At 35.6% G+C, this 22492-nt stretch overlaps 1 protein-coding gene across 1 annotated transcript in view; it reads left to right on the top strand.

Annotated features, from left to right (window-relative positions):
* The window catches only part of LOC111054087 (ras-specific guanine nucleotide-releasing factor 2-like), a 432594-nt gene that overhangs the window by 256443 nt on the left and 153659 nt on the right, over window positions 1-22492 (top strand). The window contains exons 7-8 of the mRNA XM_039435485.1: window positions 13050-13214; window positions 20736-20839. Of these exons, the coding sequence (XP_039291419.1) occupies window positions 13050-13214; window positions 20736-20839 (269 nt within the window). The remainder of the gene's footprint in view (window positions 1-13049; window positions 13215-20735; window positions 20840-22492) is intronic.

Below are 22492 nucleotides of genomic sequence, written 5' to 3'. Positions count from 1 at the left end.
ATATTGGGCATCTCTCAACATAATAGTTTTAGACCCTAGCTGACATTTGTTCACCCTGTGAACATTTGTACCTGATTTGAAAAAAGCCTACAAAAAGAAGAAAAACACTTATTTCGGGCCTATGTTTCACGTTATTCCACAGCTCTTATACTAGAACATTTTCTACATCTAAGGCCCATGTTATACGAGCGCTAATGCCGCGGCTTTAACGCGGCGCTGGCAGCGCTAAACCAAGTTACACACAGCGTTGTTAGCGCGCACTATGGAAGTAACATTGCTAACTCAAGTTATCAGCGCTCGTATAACATGGACCTTGAGGTGCGTACAGATTTACGCGCCGCGAACACGTGCAATTCATTTTTTAACAGCTGATGCCAAGCTTTTTATAATCTGTATCTTACCGTCTCTGTACGAATACAGATATAATCAGCTGATGGAAAGTGGATTGGTCGTGTTCGCGGTGCGTGAATCTGTACGCACCTGTTGACCAAATTTGAACATTTTCTGTCTATTACTTCTTTTTAAAACTGAGGAAACGCAGAAATATTCTTAAACGCTGGAGAACCCGTTTATTTTAGGTGTATCTTTTATGTTATTCCAAAGTCCTCCTACTACAATATTTTTACACTCTAGCTGAGCTTCTCCACTAAATTAGGATATTTTTTTTTTTTATTTTTTATATAAATATATAGATTTGCGGGAAAGGATACCCTGAGCCCCATCCACCTGAGTGCTATTCCCAAGGTGTCGTCCGATGAGCAATTCAGCAAAAAGTAGTCCACTGAGCGATCCATTGTTCAGAATAACAATAAGGATAGGCAGACGCTAATAAGCGAATAAGGGAGGACTTGGGTGTCATTAATCATCAGGAACTGTGACAGAGGAAGGCTAAATGGGTAGTGTCGTGTGTATACTCGTAATACGATATATTGATGATAATGATTGAATCAGAACTTCAGAACCCACCACCTTCCATAAAAACGAATCATTTGTTGTTAAATAATAATTTTATCCAATGAACTGTTATCAATTTTACAAACTGTTCTCAAAAGCTTGTGCAACTGACTAACATTTCACTGGTGACAATAGAAAAAATCGATTTGGGTACTATTACTGGTGATAGTAAAAAAACTCCTTAAGGCTGTGCAAAGGCTGAAAATAAACTCTCTACTGGTGATATTTTTCAAAGTTTTTCGATTTGTATATCATCAAGCTATCAAAATGAAAAAGTTTCCATGAGAAAACATTTTTTCTATTAATTTTTGAGATATGAGCGCCTAAAGTTTTAAGTTTTGGGATTGAACATTTCAAATTCGGTAAGAGTTAAATCCATGAAATTCAGAGGATATTGTTGATCTTATATACTCATATATCTTATATACTTCATGGTATTGTTGATCGAGTAAAACAGAAATTTTCTGAAAATATAGATTTCTGAGAAAGTTATTCAATTTACAAAAAATGCTCAACTTGAAAATATTCAAATCGAAAAACTTTGAAAAATATCACCAGTAGAAAGTTCAATTTTAACCTTTGTACAGCCTTAGGGTGTGAATTTTTGAAAAAGCTATTCCATTTCCTAAAAATGACTGAATAACTAAATTCCAGCCATTATTGAAATGCATTATTGAATGCATTTGGTAGTCTTCGAAAAGTTTTGTTATACATATTGGAATGATGAATCAAATGCTTTACCTTAACGTGAAAACTCTTAAAACAGGAAAGGTAATGTGAAAAAACACAGTGGAATTGCTTATTCGGCTTCTACCGTAAGTCATTATAACTCTCCTCTAAATAGAGCTCAGAGAATCTTTAATCATTGTTCGGAGCACTTAGAGGCTTCCATGTATCTCTGTAGATAAACGTTAAATTTGAGTTTTACTTGTGAATGTATAAGTTTTACTTACGAAATTACAAATCACTAAGTGGTGGTCTGCTGTACTGTTAAGTGAATTCCCTGTGCTCAGTGTGTGATTGTTGGTGGTGGACGATTTCATTTCTGACTATCTTCCTAACCTAAGTTTTTGGCCGGCTCAACTGCGTAGACGGTCGTTTGTCGGGGCACGTTATTCTTCAAAGTATTAAAGTGTATATTTCTTCAGAGTGCTTATCTTGGTGAGTCCATCTTAACACTGGTGAGACAATTCTATTGACTTTTCGGCATTATCGAGTGATAAGATAAGACTGTTTGTTTCTGAATTTGGATTGTATTTCTACTGTTAGTAAGTGTAATCAGCTGTACGTACTTTCGAATATTTTGGCGGGAAAGCTAGTATCCTAGCAACTGGTAGAATTGTTTATATGTAGTTCTGATTGGACATGGCGGGAGGCTTGAAATGCTATAATCAGCTCCGCATTCACAATAATAAATAACTGTTGTTATTCTGCTTTATCCTGTGATTGCCTCTCTATGCTTCACTTCCAATACTATTGAACACTATTAGCGTTTAATTACCGGCAGTTTTTTCCGTTTGGGTCGATTACAAGTATGGTCAGTGTGATAGAATTTGAAATAAAGAACACTACAAAAGGTAATAAAAAAATTGAATATGACGGGTTTTCATACAGGAAAGATCGTCTTCTAGTCTCAGGTGATCTGTCTTGGAGATGTATAAACAAAGATTGTAAAGCTACCTTGAAAACAGATAAGCAAATAACAAAAATTTTGAAGGTAGGATCACATCATCACAACCATTTATCGTCAATTATTCCCAAATCCAATCCTTTAGACAGCAATGAAACAGAAAAATTATTATCTGAGGTCTCGAATTTCGTTTCACATGATAGCAGCGCTAGAGAGGATACGGATCCTTTTTCTACCCCCACTAGGGATCAAAAGATGCATAACATGTCTAATATTGATAGTAGCTTATATTACTCTCACAGTTCTCCAGCTTCCATTGAGTTTCCTAATATGGAATATGGTGAAGAGGTTGCTGAGCTTCGGCGGGAAAACGATTCTTTGAGGGAACAACTGACACGCTCAAGAGTCGAGTGGCAGGCAGCAGTCGATCGCTCCATCCAAAATGATTTGCTGATAATGAGTATTACTGAAAAAAATGTGGCTGACAAGGCGTCTCAAACTGAATATGACCCAATTAATACCTATGTAGTCAACAACAGTTCAGCTTACAATTCTCTTGGCACTGATCCACTTTCGCCTCGGCGTCGCAACGCTTCTTCTGGTGCTGCTAGTGAGGAGTCGGCTGTGCGGAACTACTCACCTGTCGCTCAGAGTCAGGTGTCCACATTAATTGATAGATTGAGTGCTTTTGTGAATGATGAACTTCTATCTGATAATGACATAAATGCCTATTGTTCTGAAATGTTTGCTCATATCAAGGATCTTGTGATTGTTGATCCGGTAGTAACATCACTCTTAATTAATGATAGTAACTTTGATTCTTCTTTTCTGAATTCCGATAAATATGCAAAGAAAAATATAGCGTTCATTCTCAATGATAATCTAAACTGTAAAAGTAATTTGCACTCTGGTTGGAATGGCTCCCACTGGAGTCTTGTTATCTACGATTTTACCGATTCTTCTGTTTACCATTTTGATTCTTTGAATAACTTCAATGGAAAACCCATGTCAATTTTGTTGGATAGATTGAAACAAGCTTTAAAAGTAGAAAAAGCAACAGGTATGGACTGTTTGAAGCAGGAAAATTCACATGATTGTGGAATTTTTGTTCTTTTCCATCTAGAAAAGTATGTAAGAATGAGGATGGAAAATAAAGATAAAGGTGCTGCTCTGAATCTTAAATTCACAAAGTTTGACACAAAATTGTTTAGATGGAGAGTGCTTAGCACGATTGCTCAGTATTTGAAACAAAAAACATTCAAGGGTGTAGAATGTATCAGTCAATTAGAAGATCCATTTAAGATAAGAAATGAATTTTATTCTCACATTGCAAACAGTATTCTTCCTGATAGTCGACTAAAGCGTAAAGAAAATAATAAATTTAAAATACCGACTAAAATTAATGAAAAGAGCCTTTCAAATGAAATAGATATGAACACCTCCAAAACCAAATATAGGAATAAGATAAGACTTTTTGTAAGTAGCCAAGGGAGAATGGTAGGTAACTTATTAGCTGATAAGAGTGATCATGACATCAGAACAATACTCAAGCCAGGAGCTAAATTTCAGGATGTTACTAAGGATTGTATCAAGGAATGTTCAGATTTGGTAATGCAGGATGCGGCAGTAATTATATCTGGATCTAATGATATAGCATGTAATGATATGGATAAATATTTGTTAGCACTTCGTCAGAGACTTTATCAAATGAGACACACGAGAGTTTTTATAACTGATGTTCCTTTTAGGTACGATCTACCAAGATGGTCTTGTGTTAATGACGCTGTAATAAAGGTGAATACTGAGATTCGTAAGATTTGTAAATATTTCAAAAATGTTACTGTCATTGAGATTAGTAAACTTGGCAGGCGTTTTCACACTCGCCATGGTTTTCACTTGAATATGTTTGCGAAATACTACATAGCTGATAGAATTCTCGAAATGATTAATAAGAAAGATACTATAAGTAAGCCAGGTAATATGGATCAAGCAATCCCTCTCCATGATGGCAGTTTTTTAGGAGCGACATTGAGTGTGGGAAGGGAAGCTCCAAATCCTTTGTGACAGGTAATGAATTATCCGGCAGTAATCATAGCATTCCCGTTGTTGAGACGTTGAAATTCTTCAGATTGGATAACTCCTTCAGAGGTCAGCAAGGGAGAAACATTAACAATCTAATAGACTTGACGAGCCACAAGAAAACAAACCTAATTAATCCGCCTGATAAGATAATTTCCAATTATGGTACTAATAAAACCTCCACTAAAAATTGCTATACTCGAGTGACTCGCAGGCAAGACAAGTCAAAAATCGAATTCAACCTGGTCCATTACAACATACGAAGCCTGAGGAATAAAACTGAGGAACTAGTCATGCAGCTGGAGAGTGTCGAGAGAGATGAGAAACTGACCAACATGCACTTCTTATGTCTGTCAGAGACATGGCTTCATGGTTGTAATACAGTTAGAATACAAAACTTCAACCTAATCTCATTCTTCAATAGAAGTAGCAAAGAAGGAGGCGGTGTTGCAATTTATGCGAGAGAGGGGGTCTCGGCCACTAGATTGGATATTGAACAGGCATGTGAGGTAGATTTCGAGGTGGCTGTAGTGGTTCACATGAAATGTGCGATAATATGCCTTTATAGAGCACCAAATAATGACTTCAAACGTTTTGTTGACCACCTGGAAGAAGTATTGTCTATAGTCGTGAATAGGTTCGCAGCATATATGTTAGTGGGAGATCTTAATGTGGACTTCTCAGTGGAATCGTCCAGAAAAAACGAATTGGAATCTGTCTTTGAGTCATATGGTCTAAAAAGCATAATCAAAGATCACACGAGAGTAACTGCATCATCTTCAACTCTTATAGACTTATGTTTCATATCGGATTCGATTGAGAGTTCAAGGGCCAAAGTCATAGAGCTCGGTCTTTCTGATCATTATGCACAGTTGATAAGATATTCTTTCAATATGTCAGATGTCGCGTGTGATAAATTTAATTCTGTAAGAGTCTTTTCGGAGCACAAAAAAAGAGTATTTAAGGAAAGACTAATGAGTATTGATTGGTCGAGAGCTCTTCAAGTTGAAGGTTCATTGGATGATAAATTCAACATATTCCTGAGATTATATTGCAAGGCATTCAATGACTCATTTACTATTGTTAATAAGAAAATCAAGACCAATGGTAGATTGAGGTGGCCATCACCATTGCTCAGAGACCTCTGCCAAGCTAGAAGAGATCTTTACCTCTTTGCAAAGTATTTCCCTAGGGATGATGCCTACAAAAATGAGCTGAAAGCTTTGAAGAGATTGATCAGACATCAAATAGCTCTATTAAGGTGTGCTCATGCAGAAAATGTAATGTCATCATCTGACAATAAATCGAAGCTGATATGGAAATTGATAAGAAAGGAAACTGTCCCCAGCATGCCTACAAGGACTTATCCAACTGAAGTGAATGGATCTCCATTTGGTACTTTTGAAGAGATGGCGGATGCCTTTAATGAATACTTCGTGAGTTGCTGTGATGGAAATTTTGATAAGTCAAACTCTTTTAGAGATATGATTATGAAAAATGGAGAGACTACTACTACCTTAGAAAAGTTCCCTGTCTTCACCGAAAACCAGGTGTCAGTTGTTGTAGGAAAGATCAAAAGCAAAATGACAAGTGGATTGGACGATATTCCTACCTGCATCCTGAAGGAGTGTTTTGAACCAATCAGGAGGATAATGACCGAACTTGTGAATCTTTCATTCAGCACCGGCATTTACCCAAACAAATTGAAGCAGGGTAGAGTCATTCCTGTGTATAAAAAGGGTAAATGTAATGAGCTGGCCAATTTCAGACCAATATCGGTTCAGAACTCATTCTCAAAGATACATGAGCTGCTAGCCCAGAAGGCGATTACAGAATACCTGAGTGAGAATAAGCTACTCTCACCCTGCCAGTTTGGATTTCGGTCTGAGAGGTCAACAACAGATGCCATGAATAGTCTCATATCCAAAGTATATGATGCATTGGATGAAGGCAAGAAGGCTTTGGGGTTGTTTGTGGATCTGAGAAAAGCATTTGAGAGTTTGGATCATGATGTGCTCTTTGAGAAATTGGTATACTATGGATTCAGGGGACCAGTTCTGAAATGGCTAAAGTCGTTCATCAGTAACAGATCACAGGTTGTTGAAATTGTAGCAGAAAATGGTCACGTGAAGAACTATAAATACAGATCCCAAGACAGGCAACTGACCAGAGGAGTACCTCAAGGTACAGTTTTAGGGCCAATACTATTCTCCTTGTACATCAATGATTTGCCAAAGAATATAACACAGGCAAGCACTGTCCTTTTTGCAGATGATGCAAACTTTTTACTCGTGGGAGGGGACATAAGAGAACTGCAGACTCAAGGAGAGATAGTTATTGGTAATATCCAGGATTGGTGCACGGCAAATCGTTTGTCAGTTAATGTGAGAAAGACCTGTTACATCGATTTCTCCTTGCAACGCCAAAGCACTCCTCCATGTATGAATTTTCGGATTGAGGCTGAAGAGGTTTTGTCTACGGCGGTGTGTGGGTTTCTGGGCATAAAAGTGGATTCTGGGCTTAAATGGAAGATGCACATTGAATGCCTCATCAAAAAGCTGAGTAAAGCTGTCTTTGCAATATCAAGGCTAGCAAAAATAATGAGTCAGAAAGTGAGCTTGACTGCCTACTATGGATACTTCCAGCCTCTCCTGACCTATGGCTTAATGTTTTGGGGGATTTCACAGGACTCAATAAGGGTATTCAGGATGCAGAAGAGAGTTATCAGGATGATTTTGAAGAAATCTCCAAGAACCTCCTGTAGAGGTTCATTTAAAAGTTTAAAAATGCTTACTCTTCCTAGCCTCTATATTCAAGAATGTGCAATGTATGGATTCAAATTGCGAGAGTCCTGGCTCACTGGGGCATCTATCCACAGACACAATACCAGAAATAATAGAGAATTGAGAATTCAGGCCCATAGAACTAAATTTTTTGAGACAAGCCCTCAGTATATGATTAAAAAGATTTTAAATGCTCTCCCTAAAGAAATCACAAATTTGAAGAATAAAAGGGAATTCAAGGAATGCCTGGGAAACTGGCTGATGAACAGGGAATTTTATAGTTTGGAAGAGTTCTTGGGGGGTTCTGCCATATCTGTCATATCATAAATCTCAACTAATTTGCAGCAATGAGGAAATGTACAGCATTTGTTTTGGACTTTATTTAATAATGATATTATTCTTAACTAACTTACATATCTAAATTTACAGCATTTCACCTGAATTTTCATTTCATACAGGTTGTTTTTAATTAATTGATTGATTGATTGACTTGTTCTTCTTCTTGTATTTTTTGTTGTTGTTTATATTTATGAACAATTTATTGTTTTTATTGTTGTTTTTATTGTTTTGACGAACTGCCAAACATTGTAAAATATGTACATGCAAAGAATAAATTATTATTATTATTATTATTATTATTATTATTATTATTATATTATTATTATTATATTATTATTATTATATTATTATTATTATATTATTATTATTATATTATTATTATTATTATTACTCATTCACTTGAAGAAATGCAGATGATTGATAGAACTTGTTGGAATTGTAAATATTTATATATAGATCTATATTATAGGCCATAATGAAGATGAATTTGAACTGTTCGAAGCAGAAAGCTATTCGATCTTTGCTCAACAATTATTACTGATTCCTTTTTATGGAAGGTGATAGGTACACGCTTGTGGCCTGCCTCTGTTGATGAATGACACCCAAGACCTCCCATTCATAGCGTCTGCCTATCAAAATCAAATCAATTCAGATGTATGATTATTTTGGAGCTTCCATATGGCTGAATTGATCCGATATCCTCGACATTATTAGAATTACAGACAATTTCTTGAAAATCGACATATTTATGCCTCCATCTTGTTTTTTCATGATGACAAACATTTTTTGAGATTGCCATCATGGATAATCTCTTCCTACACATCATTATGAAGAGATTGATACCATTCCCAAGTTTGTACGTTCAAGGAGTCATGAGTTACACGGTTTTCTAATTGTTGGGATTGGCATTTGGTGGAAAGAGTGTGTTTTCCGCTGCAAACAGTACTTTTTACTCTTTTTCCGATGACGCTCCAGCCGTAATATATGGACCTACAGCCTCCAACCAAATGTCATTTTGAAGCTTTGGAAATATTCTACAAGTGTTCTACTAGTGTTTGTTCACTGCGAATACATGTACAGAGTGGAAAGTGAAATATTGTCCCCGAAAAATGTATGTTTCAAGTTTTTGAAGTTAAATAAATAATAGAAAGAGTGGTCGTTATGAGATGGTTCACTCAAACATCATTGTTTGGTTAATTATAAACACTTTGGTGGTAAAACCAATCCGATATCTCTCACAATAACTGAATAACAAGCAATATAAAAATTTCTGTCAATAATGACCGCCATCTTGAATTTTTCAATGATGTAGAATAATTTTGCTGTTTCCATCATCAATATTCTTGTTCATCTTGTTGTAACGAAGAGATTGAGACCATTTGCAAGTCTCTATCTTAGTCATGAAAAAATCGATTTTATAGTTCTAGCCTGTTACCTCATGCCTATGGAAAAACGCACCAGAATCATGCAGAGTTTTCTTTGGAGGGCCCTGGAGAACTCATTTTTTTCTACGTACAGCACATTAAGATATATAGTTTTAAAGTTGAAAACACGCTCTAAATTTCATAGATTTAAAATTTCTCTGTATCTCTTGCACATGAAAAGTTATAATGGTAAGAAATTTGAGCAAATTTAGAAAAAATATTTTTTGGGCTTTTGAAGGTTATAACTAAAAAAATATGCGTTTTAGAGGAAAATTTTATGGGACAAAAATTGTAGAGGAAGATCTTACAAATATTTTCGTCTATATAAAAACGATATAGCAAAACCCTGAAAATTTTGGCGGCTATCTTGTCTCCGAGGTGTTTGCCTGTGATTTAGACTTATCATCATCACGATCCTTATTATACTAGACCTAACGAAGAAATTGAGACATCTTTCACGGCTGGTACGCAAAAATGACCACGGAGTGCCTTATTCATGACATTTGCGCCCGGACTAGATGGAAATTGTATAGATGGAAATTGTCTGTGAAGTTGGCCGAAATGATAAAAGCCGATCAAATAAAATTGCTAATAATCGTTGGTTCAGGTTTGTTTTGACAAATTTAGGATTTTTTTGACATTTGTTGAGGCGTCTAGATACTAGATTGTGCAGTTACAATTATTGCCAGCCAACTTCACACCAGCCCTAAGATTGACTTTAATGTTTCAAAATTGCATAGATCGTATTTACAAGATTCTCATGTTCATTGAAACAATAAGAAGTTTTAGGAATTCACCAATATATCAATAATAGAATCGGCATCTTTGAAGAAATATTACCAAGAAAAAGGGACGGATCCAAGAAAGGGAGGGTCGTAATTTGGAAATTTTGAAGAGTGTTACAGAAATCCGGTTATCCCTAACAATAAACTCTTGTTTTGTGACGCCTGCACAAGTCAACTGTATTGTCTAGTGATTACTCAACACAGGCGATAACACTGCGCCAAAATCCCCACTAAAGTGATTATTCACAAGTTGTAGAGAGGATCCATGACTTTGACTAATGTGATTGACACTATTCTGAGCTTCCTCTGTGCTTCGCGGCAAGAAACAGGATTAGATAAAAACGCCCGTGGAACAACACTATTGGTCTCTACTACTCAAAAGCGCGACTTATGAATCCTCTCGCATATAGCATGAGAGCTACCATAATGGATTCTCAGTTTAGGAGTGAGAATGGGACGTAGGAAAATTCTACAAAAAATCATAAACGAATCCCTCCATACTATTAACACACCCATGAAGTATCAAATCAATTTGATACTAGTTTAAGATGTTAGTTTATAATCATAATTGGATAATATCCAACTTTCCGACCTGGACATTCAACTATTTTAGCTTTTCTGAACTTGGGATCATATTTTTGACGAGTTTCTTCATACCTATATTCAATCATATATATATATATATATATATATATATATATATATATAATGAGCTCGAGCTTGCTCTTTTGGGGAAGTAGTTCCTTATGTTTATTTGTATTTCCTATTGATTCATTTTGTTGTTATATTTCTAAATTGTGAATTATTGTAATGCTTTTTCAAGGAATAAATAAATAAGTAAATATATATATATATATATATATATATATATATATATATATATTATAATTATGATACAGTTCTTGAATGATTAACATTTATTTTGTATATTTTTGTTATTGAGAATACACCTAAATGGATGAAAACTTCTTATACAAATCAATTAGTATTCCATATAATTCAATAATATCCTAGTAATTTGAATTAGAGCAAAATATTATATAAGGAACTGTCATAAGGGTGTTGGAGAATGTTTATTATAGAATGTAGTAACAGTTTGTAGCATTCAACGTTTTAATTCTAGTTCAGTATACTTTCTTGTGCATATCATTTATCATTGCCATATACTGTACGATAGGTATGGATTGAAACTTGGAATAAATATGAAATAAATAAAATAATAGGCAAAGATGAACTCCAAACAATATTGTGATTGTGATGTTGAAATGCAATGACAATCGAAACGTTAAAATTCTAGCGAATAAAAGATTCTATGACTGTTCCCCAGTTTTATTTGAATGTTCATTATCATAAGAGTAGTTGATTTCTGAAGGTCGAATACAAAACAATCTCACTTTCCCACACGTTATCGATCCCTAATAATTAATTTTCTAATTGATCACTGATATTTTCATAGGCTGTAAGTTTAGTGTTACTTTCTTCAACAGAAAAGATATGTCAAAACTTTTGAGTTATAGCCTAAAGGACTGAAGCGTTAACTTTAGTCTGGTGTCGCTACTCCGGTAAAGGGTTGGATTCCGTTCCCACCTGGCATTTGTTTCTATCATACCATGTACTAATAAATTTGGGCATCATACAAAAAATATCCCCTATAATTGACAGTCTCTATATAGTATACTAATGAATGGAAAATAATCGTTTAAAAAATATTTATTTTCAAAATGATCAGAACATACAAACACTCCCTTCCCCAATCAATCACTGTATGTAACCCTCCGAGCTCAGAATCGCGTCAACCTTATAAACAGTTTATTTAACAGACCTACTTATAAAAATAAATCTATTTCCACCAGAATTGAATTTTATATAATTTTCTATGGAATGGAATTTTATTTTCTATAATTTTTCTCTAGCCACCAAAAATCTGTCGCAAACCATCGAGGTCAGATTGACTATGCAAGGGATAAATTGAATCTGAAACGATAGGAATGTTCCTGTGTGATAACAGAATAGTGCGATATTTAGCCAATCACAATGATATAGAATGATGGGGACAGTTATAGTTTAAGATAACAAGAGAGGGTGAAAGATATAAGTTTTTGGAATAAGTTAAATCGAGAGAATAGAAAAATAATTTTATGGTGAATGAGAAATCATAGAATCATCTTAACCTCAAATCATCTCAAGAATAACAATAGTGAATTCACTCCACTCAGATGAACAGAGTTTATTGCACAAAAAATAAAACAATAATAATGATAAGAATAGTCATACAAAATTATAAGGTCTTATTATAAACCGAATCAGTTTGAAATAGGTAACAACTTATCAATCCTCTATTTCTACGATAAAAATAAACACCAGACGAATTATCTTCTCCAAAACCTTCTATAGAAGGTTTGACTGGAGATAATAAGAGAGATATAGACTGATTAAATGTTTTTATTAAGGGCGGATTAAGGACTCCAGATCCTGGTGTTGACTTGAATTCGGAGAGAGATATAATTTATTTTTTTAAATTTATGTTTGCAGTGATAGAAGTGACAACATCAACAAGCTTTCCTTCTAATAATCGAATTCATAGAATGTGTACAACAGTATCTGTGATTGTACTACTTCCCCGCCCGCTTCAAGCTGGTTTCATTGTTCAATAGGGTATTAGCTGTCGGGGAGACTATTTGTCGGGTACGATCACGACAACCAGACCCCTCATAGACCTATCCAGCAGGGGATTTACTGTCGGGGAGACTAGTTGTTGTGAGCGTGTGAGGAGCCTAGTTGTCGCCGACAACTAGTCTCCTTCGTTCTAGTAGGGGATTTACTGTCGGGGAGACTAGTTGCCGGCAATGGTATATTTTGCCAGGGGATTTACTGACGCCTGTGATCAAAATAGTGAGGAGACTAGTTGTCGGGGAGACAGGTTGGCGGCGACCCGTTTCTTTCTATGAAGCTATTCATCTCTGTAACTGGTTGATCTCTGCTGGCATATTCCTCCAAGCCGGAAGTTGTTTTGTATGAACTATAGTTGTTGATAGTTTTGTGTTGTTTTCGGCAGTTACACTCGTTCAAAAAAGAGTGGCGCCCATCAGCAAGTAGCCGACGCCCCACTTTGATCAGCGATCTGATAGGGGCGACGCCACAGAAGGCGGACACAGATGACGACAAAGGAGGCGAAGCTGACGATGAGATTGAGTCACTCGAGCTGCACAAAATAAAAAAGGTAAGGCTGAAATATTGTAATCGCATATTTTTGAGAGGAAATTGAATAATAAATTGTAAGTCAACTGTGTATGTGCATGCTTGTTCAACCAATAATGGTCAACCTAAGTGAAAAATGTTGAACAATAATCATAATCAAACGAAGATCCAAATTGAATGATGTAAATCATCTCGAAGTCCTCTGCTACTGCGAAAATTGATACCAGAGTTAACAGCTAGATGGAAATTCGATGAGAGTTACTATCCAAAAATTATTTGCCAACACAGGAATCGAACCCGGTACCTCCTAATGCCAGTCAGGTGTGCTTGACCTTACACCAAACTGACAATCTCTGAATAGCAGCGATCATTTTATACGAATTTTTCATCCTTTACTAGTTTTTCATTTTTTTTAAAAACTAACTTTCTTATTATTATTCTTAATAGAACATTACATAATTTTGTTTGTATTATAAATTTCAACATGAAAAACTTTAATCCCTTATCAGTGAATGAAGTTTGTAAATAGTAATTATAACACGCAACAAGCAATTAATAGCTTTACCCCAACACATATAATTCATAGTTGGGTATATATTTATTCATTGAATTATCTTTGCCTATTGAGAAATTATTTAATGCAGTAAACTTCATTGCTTTAATTGTATTGATGTGTTATTATACTAATTTTCAATGTAATTTTTTTCATGAATAGATTTTATTTTATTTGATTTGAAGCCATAGCAGCCAGCTAGTCTACAGATGAAAATTAATGAGTAATTGCATTTATTCAAACGCTAATTAATGAACAATTATTATTATTATTATTATTAAACGAAAATCTAAATTAAATGCTGTGAACCTGCTATCCACATATCTCAGTTTGGTGTAAGGGCAAGCATACCTGACTGGCAATTAGGAGGTACCAGGTTCGATTCCCGGGCTGGCAAATAGTTTTTGGATAGTAGTTCTCATCGATTTTCCATCTCGCTGTTTACCCTGTTGTCAATATTTGCAGTAGCAGAACTCTTCAGGGTGATTTACAGCATCAAATTTGGATTATGTTTAATAATACTTGCTCATTAATTAGCATTTGAATAAATGCAATTTTTGATTAATTTCCATCTGGAAAGGCCGATTAAAAAATAAAATTGTCTAACCATTTGTAGATCGTTGTTGTAATATTGAAATACAGAGTGAGTCATATGTATAGGAACCCCTCAATAGGTTTGAGACTGTTGTAGATATAATACTGTAACTTTCAGGATAAGTTATTGGTCGAATACTCTACATTTTGACGTACAATTGAATTTCAACCCCACATAAAGGGGTGACTTAGGGGTTGCAACTCGAATATTTCAAATGTAAACATCCATTGTGTAGTACATCATTTCAAAGGCTTCTTCAAAATAAGAAAGATGACATCAATAAAAATGTTCTATGATACTTGCATCGGAAATGGCTTGCATCCAATCATTCCATTAAAAACCAAAACTTGAATCAGCTGCCATTTTGGATACAAGTATCATAGAACAATTTTATTGATGGTATCTTTCTTGTTTTGAAGAGGTCTTTAAAATGATATACTACACAATGGGTGTTTACACTAGAAATATTTGAGCTACAACCCCTCAATGCCTTGAGCGCATATTGCAATGAGCACTCGCCTGGTGTCGTTCGTATACTGACCGGCGATATAAACTGTGACACGCTGAACGTTGCACCTGGCTCTCTTGAGGAGCGCTACTTGGATGTGCTGAGTGATGCGGGGTTTGTCGCCTGCATTGACAAGATAACGCGGCCGGCCAGCGGTACTTGTATCGACCATTTTTTTGTTAAACTTCCGCGTTTTTTATGTGCATCATCTGTTGTTATGCATTCAACAGTTACTGATCATTATGCCGTTTGTTTGAATCTAATTTCCACTAAAACTCCCAAACATCCTGATTACGTTAAATTCATTAATAAAACTGACTGGGTTGGAGTACAGGACGCAATTTCGGTTCATAACTGGGACAACATTATCAGTCAAAATGATGCAAACTGTGCAGCAGATCTTTTCACCGAAACTCTACAACAAATAATCTCATCGAAATCTCAAAAAGTGAAAATGTCTTCTAAAAACACTCAACTAAAACCCTGGATAAGCGCAGAACTTGTTAATTCCATCCGGCACCGCGATAAGCTAAGAAAGAAACTCAACAGACAACCATTTAACTATGCCTTGAAGAATGAGTTCATACAATATAGGAATAGCTTAGACTCTGCGATAAAACAGGCTAAATATCATTATTATAAGAACAAAGTTGAGGAAGTGTCCACCAATCCCAAAAAATTTTGGTCTGTCATAAATGAAATCTCAGGGCGTAAAGAGAGTAACAAATCATTTCCGGTTAGCTCATTCTCCTTACCTGGTGAAATTATAGATTCTCACAAAACCAAAGAAATAGCCAATAACATTAATTCATATTTTGCCACAGTAGGGACAAATCTAGCAAATTCCATTGTAACACAGGGGCTCCCTGGTGTTCAAGATGATGATTATGTTGTGAATACCGTTTTTGAGCTGCAACCGGTCTCCCGACAGGAGCTGACCAAGGTCATCATGAGCTTGAAAGGTCGATCGGCTCCTGGATGCGATGGTATTCCCACTAGAGTAATTCAACATAACATTGACTCACTTGTAATTCCTATTTGTCACATTGTAAACCTAAGCATTAGCGCAGGCCTCTTCCCTTGTGCTTTGAAAACGGCAAGGGTGATTCCCATTCACAAAACAGGTCCAAAAGGCACATTCTCTAATTACAGACCAATTTCGTTGTTAGCTACCCTGTCCAAAATAATTGAGAAATGTGTGAAATTACAGCTTTCAAAATATTTAAATGAAAATAATTTGATCTCTGCCAGCCAGTATGGGTTTCAAACGTCTAAAAACACATCTGATACACTTTTCAATTTAACCAAGCTCATTTCAAATAGTATCAAGATTAAGAAAAAAGTACTGATAACGTTTCTAGACCTGGCAAAAGCTTTTGATACCGTTCATAGGGCAATCCTGATAAATAAGCTTGAACTATTAGGAATAAAAAATAATACATTGAAATGGTTTAAAAGTTACCTCAATAATAGACTGCAGTATGTTTCTATAAATGATGTAGAAAGTGACAAAGAGTATGTTGATTATGGTGTGGTTCAGGGAAGTACTCTTGGTCCTTTGCTCTTCCTGATCTACATCAACAATCTATCAAAACTGGATGTGGGTGGCGAGTTGTTCCTATTTGCCGATGACACAGCGATAGTGTCTACCGGAAGCACTTGGGAGGAGGCCTATGAAACTGCTTCAATCGACTTGGCAAAAATTAAAAGATGGTTTGACCATAACTGCCTTACGGTTAATGTGACAAAAACCAAGTTTATGCCCATTGTTTTACGTAATCAAACAGACCCAGGCCATTTAGTTCTGAAAATGCATTCCTGTGATACTCCAATGTCTAGTGAATGTGACTGTGGCAGAATTGAAAGAGTTGATCAGTATACTTACCTGGGAGTGATTCTGGATGGCAGGATGAGTTGGGTGCAACATGTTCAGTGTGTTAAGAGAAGGCTCAGAAAATTGCTTTATGCTTTCTCAGAGCTGAGCCATGTGTTGAGCATAGAGCAATGCAAAACAGTATACTTTGCCTACGTTCAATCCATCATACAATATGGAATTCTTGCTTGGGGAGGGGCTTCCTCCACTGTTATGGAACCTTTAGCAGTTACTCAAAGGTCTATAATTAAAACAATTTTGAAAAAAGACAATAGATACCCAACAATCCTTTTATTCATAGAGTTTCCAGTATTAAATATAAGACAGCTTTTCATTAAATCTTTATTAATTCATATAAAAAAATACAAAACAGAAATCCTAGGAGAAATTATCAACTACAACTATCCCACGCGTTTCAGATCAAATTATAACTATGAAATTCCACAGCTGGCACATGGCTCAGAACTAACAAATCCCTCATATCTGGCTCATGTCTTATATAGGAATATCCCAGAGGAGATTAAAGAGGCGGAGACACTCAGTTTGCTGGTGTACAGGAAGAGGGTGGATAGGTAGCTATACCGTATTGGCTGGGAGATGGCCGAACGATTGCTCCAATCCCGTTATGCACAGTGATCAACCATCCGTAACCTAAACATTAGTTTGAAACTTTCATTTACTATTCTTTATTTTCAATTACATGAAGTCTTTTTTTCAGTCTCCTTTGACTATTCATATATATATATATATATATATATATTTCATTTTTTTCCACCTTCCCTTTAAAAAAAAAATATACTCTTTCTCTTGTCTTTTCTCATGCATTTCTTGGATTTTCCAGCTACAACCCCCAAGTCACCCCCTTATGAGGGGTCGAAATTCAGTTGTACGTAAAAAGGTAGTGTATTCGACCAATAACTTATCCTGAAAGTTATAATATTAAATCTACAACAGTCTCCAACTTATTGAGGGGTTCCCATACTTAAGACTCACTCTTTTCTGTAATAAGGTTGAGGGGAGAAAGATGTATTGAAAGGATATAGGGAAAGGTGACCCAAACCTGTTGCTGTTTCACTATGTAAAATACTGAACACACACTCTTGATAATATTGATAATTAAAGTGGATAGTAATGGAATATGAAATAATGCAATATTGAAAAGAAATAGTTATTTGTGCAACTAGTGCGCAAAGTGACAGTTTGCTGCACCGGAAGAAACGTTTACGCCCGAGACGTAGGCGAGGGCCGAATGGTTTCTTGAGTGCAGCAGAGGAACTTTGCTCACGTATTTCACATCAAATTTATCCTACAGTTACCATTGAATATGAGAAGTGGTTGATTATGGGTGAAATGATGGCTGAAATCCATCAAATGTCTGTCTGTATAATTTTGTTATTAATAACAAATTTAATTTATCTTAAACTTGATAATCCAATTGGAAATTAATAATCGATAATTTATTCGTATTAAAAATTTAATTGATCAAATTTAATTAAAAAATCTCAATAATTTTGAGTAAATCTTAATTTCTAAATAATTTTTGAACCAATCAATTTATGAATGGAAAAATATTATTTGTAATAATGAATAATTAATAATATTCTAAATGTATAATTCAATGAGTTCTCATTTTTATTTATTTGAAAATCAGAAAAAATATAGATAGAATAAATTTGCATTCAAAATACACGCCAACAATGTCAACAGCTGATTGGGATGGCTGCAAGATAATACACAAAGTATTAAGAGTAACACTTTGCGCACTAGAGCGGAAAAGTGATTCTTTGCGTTCTCTAATCAGTGCAGGAATGGTCATTTTTCAAGGTAACTGTAGGAAAATGAAATGTTTACTCTACCACTCTCCGTAGCGTACTGACTGTATTAAAGGAGGGGGGAAGGCTATCAGCCTAGTACCCTGTCGGTCAACTCTTGATTCATCTACTACTGATAATAATAGAATTATTCCTTTTTCTACTTTCTCTATTGGCGCATCCCCCATCTGAAAAATGTTGGTTCCACGTCCGCACTACTCCCGTCCACTTCCGTGCCATAGACAACGCCACTATTGGTGAAATAAGCTGCGTTTACACCGGAGTTAATAACACGAGTTATTAACAAAAAGTTATTAACATAACTGAATCGTCAAAAATTTCTCTTGACAAAAGTTAATAACTCATGTTTCTAACAGAAAATTCCTTGTTATCAACAAGATCTTGTTATCAATATAATTGACTTCCATATGATTTCATTTAACGAGAGTAATCATATGATATAACAACTGAAATTAAAAAATTGTCTTCAAATTTGAATTGAAACATATGTGTGATCATTAACAGAATGACCTTTATCTGATCTAATGTGAATAAATTATAATGCGTTTAAGGCCTTTCCACACAGCACGTGGCTTGCGTGGCAGGACGCACGCCACGCCGGCCTCGCTAGCCACATGCCAATTCACACCGCCACGACTGTTGTGATGCTATACCGGCCACGTTTCCCGTCAGTATGCAGGAAGATGTCAACTCCGACGGTTCCGTGGTGTGAATCTGGATTTTCTTGTGGCTTACCTTGGTTTGATGACTCCAGCAGCAGCAGTAGTAGTGATAATGAGCTGGTTTTATTGTATTCGGTGACAGCACGGGACCAGTGGGTACATCCAATCAATAAAAAAAGGAAGACCTATGGCGAATTCCATCATTTAATGCGCGACCTTGAGACTGACAATGATAGTATACGTTCTATACGATAGTATACGTCTAGTATACGTTCTGCGCATGCTCGACCAAAACGTGGCCGGACACGTTTGAAAAGATCGCTCAGAGAGCGAATGGTAGCCACGCGTGGCTAGTATAGCAAGCGTTGCCGCGTGGCCGTGGCTGCTATGTGAATTGCTTCATTTGATTAGCTGGGAAGCGATGTTTTGAAAAGTAGCTACTTTTGAATAGTAATATTCCACGTGCTGTGTGGAATGGCCTTAACACCAGAGTTTAAAACAAAAGTTTTCAACATATAAGTTAATAACATTTTCTTTTGGCTGCTAGATCTGTTATCAACAAAAGTTAATAACTTTGTCACGTGTTTTGTATGCAGCTGTAGTTATTAGGAAACAGCTTTAGTTGTAGGGTAGATAGATAGATAGATAGATAAATGACTTTTATTTACACTTTACAATAAAAGTGATGTGGGCGAAATTGAGGCAATAGAAGCCCCCTCTTCCATTTAACCCACGATGATAAGTAACATAGAAATAACAATATACATTACAATTTGAAATTAAATGATAATTAAAAATTATAAGGAAACTTAAATTACTTAATTACTTATTAAAATTAAAATTACTTAAATTACTTAAACTACTAAATCAATTTGCTACAAATTGAATAAATCAAGAGGAAAAAAAGAGAAAACTAAAAGCAAGAAATCTTAATAGTAAATAAATCTCACTCACACAAAACATTCACACACACACACACACACACCCACACAATCACACTTACACTCACACCTCTAAAGAACATAGAGTAAAACCGCCTAGTTAAGCCCTCCCTCCCTGATCCACGCCACGACAGCCGCACTGAACCGGCGTTGACTGTCAAGCAGCCTAAAAGGTAGGGATGCTGGGCGAGGGGGTTGCAAGGAAGATAGTAACCTGTTATTAACAAAAGTTAATGCAATAAAAGAGGCTTTTGTTAATAACATAACACATTTCCTTTGATCTTTACCGACTCTTGATGGACAACATGAATCTTGTTACTAACAAGGAATTTTCTTTTGAAAACACGAGTTATCAACTTTTTTCAAGAGAATTTTTCGTCGATTCAGTCAAGTTGACAACTTTCTATTAATAACTCATGTTATTAACTCCGGTGTAAACGCAGCTTTAGACTAATTTCCTCCAGCTACTACTCAATTTATTTTTTCAATTGATCTAGTAATCTAGTCAGTAGTATTGTTGTGATCAACAAATCATGATAGTATTCTATTGATTGATGTCTTGATTTGTTGAAATTTCAGGTTCAGTCGTTTTTCAGAGGATGGTTGTGCAGACGTAGGTGGAAGCAGATTGTTGAACAATATATAAAAAGTCCTCATGCAGAGAGTATGCGGAAAAGAAACAGGTGGGTTATCTTGGAGATTTGCATGTGTAGGTGTATTAATTTTATCACTGATGATAGTTTGAAACTATAATCCTATAACCACTTTTGTGGTTTTCACGATTTAAGCTGTTAAAATTTAAATATCGGGGCACCGAGCTTCGCTTGTTATTTTTACTTTCCTTTCCCTATTACCATAGGTACGGAAAGTATTGCTTTCCGAAAAAAATTAAGGTACCCAAATTTCTAAATTTCTATACGTTTCAAGGTCCCCTGAGTCCAAAAAAGTAGTTTTTGGGTAATGGTCTGTATGTGTGTGTGTATGAGTGTATGTGCGTCTGTGTACACGATATCTCATTTCCCAATATATTAACATAATGATTTGAAATTTGGTACTTAAGGTCCTTACAATATAAGGATCCGACACGAACAATTTAAATGAAATGCAATCAAAGATGCTGGCGGCTAAAATGAAGGAAATGTTGTCAAAAAAGGGGTTTTTGTGATTTTCTCGAAAACGGCTCCAACGATTTTGATTAAATTTATACCTATAATAGTAATTGATAAGCTCTATCAACTGCCACAAGTCCCATATCTGTAAAAATCTCAGGAGTACGCCCCATCTATGAAAAGTTTGCGTTTAGATTCCCAATCATCAGGCTTCAGATACAATTCAAACAAAAAAATCGATTGGAAAAGGTTGAGTATGAAAATCTCTACAATTAATGTTCAATAACATTTTCATCTAAAATTTAAAATAAGCTCGAAACTTGAGAGAATGTGATCATCCAATTGCAAACTGCAACTGTTGATTCTATGAAGAGATCATGATTCTTTTGAAATGGTCTTCTCTGATTTGGTTCACGTGAAGTTAATCAGGATTGAAATTTAACCGGCTTCTGTGCAACTGGGCCTTTGTGAGGGAAATTTTTTGAATTCCTCTTGGAATTAATCTCAATTTACTGTGATTAGATAGAACATTTCTGTATGAATGTTATTATAATTTATTCTTTCGTAATAGATTTTTTATGCTTTTGTACTCCAGAGCGAAGCTCGGTCCTCGATATTTTATTGATAAAAATAACACAATTCTCTAAAATGATCGTGTTTATATTTCACAGCTGGCTATACGTCAGCCTATTAATTTCGGGGATGCGATATTTTGATTTTTCACATACTCACTCGCTCACTCACTTTTTTGTATCCACAGCTGTTTCAGCCAAGAATGAATTATCCTTTTAATGTCGTTCAGCGAGTTTTCTCAAGCATGAGACCTAGTGCAATCAAATTTTTATATCATAAACTTACTATGTTCCAAATTCCGTGAAAATCGTTAAAGTCGTTTTCGAGATCCGTTGAACATAAATAACCAAATATCTATATATTTATATAAAAGCGAAATTGCACTCACTCTCTGACTCACTCACTCACTCGCAGAACTAAAAATCTACAGAACCAAAAACGTTTAAATTTGGTAGGTTCAGTTGGCCCTTTAGGGGCGCTCTAAGAACGGATTTGGGAAAATTCCCAAAGATACACCCAAAATCTGCGTTTTCCCAGCTTTTTCTAGCGTTTTCTCAGCTTTATCAAGAACAAATGAACAGAAAATGTTCAAATTCAGTACAGAAGCTCAGCTAGGGTGTAATAATGTTGTGTTAGAAGAATTTGCAATAACGT

Source organism: Nilaparvata lugens, chromosome 9, assembly GCF_014356525.2.
Source record: "Nilaparvata lugens isolate BPH chromosome 9, ASM1435652v1, whole genome shotgun sequence".
Lineage (NCBI taxonomy): Eukaryota > Metazoa > Arthropoda > Insecta > Hemiptera > Delphacidae > Nilaparvata > Nilaparvata lugens.
The sequence above is the reverse complement of the archived record's forward strand: the minus strand, read 5'-3'. Positions and strand labels throughout refer to the sequence as shown.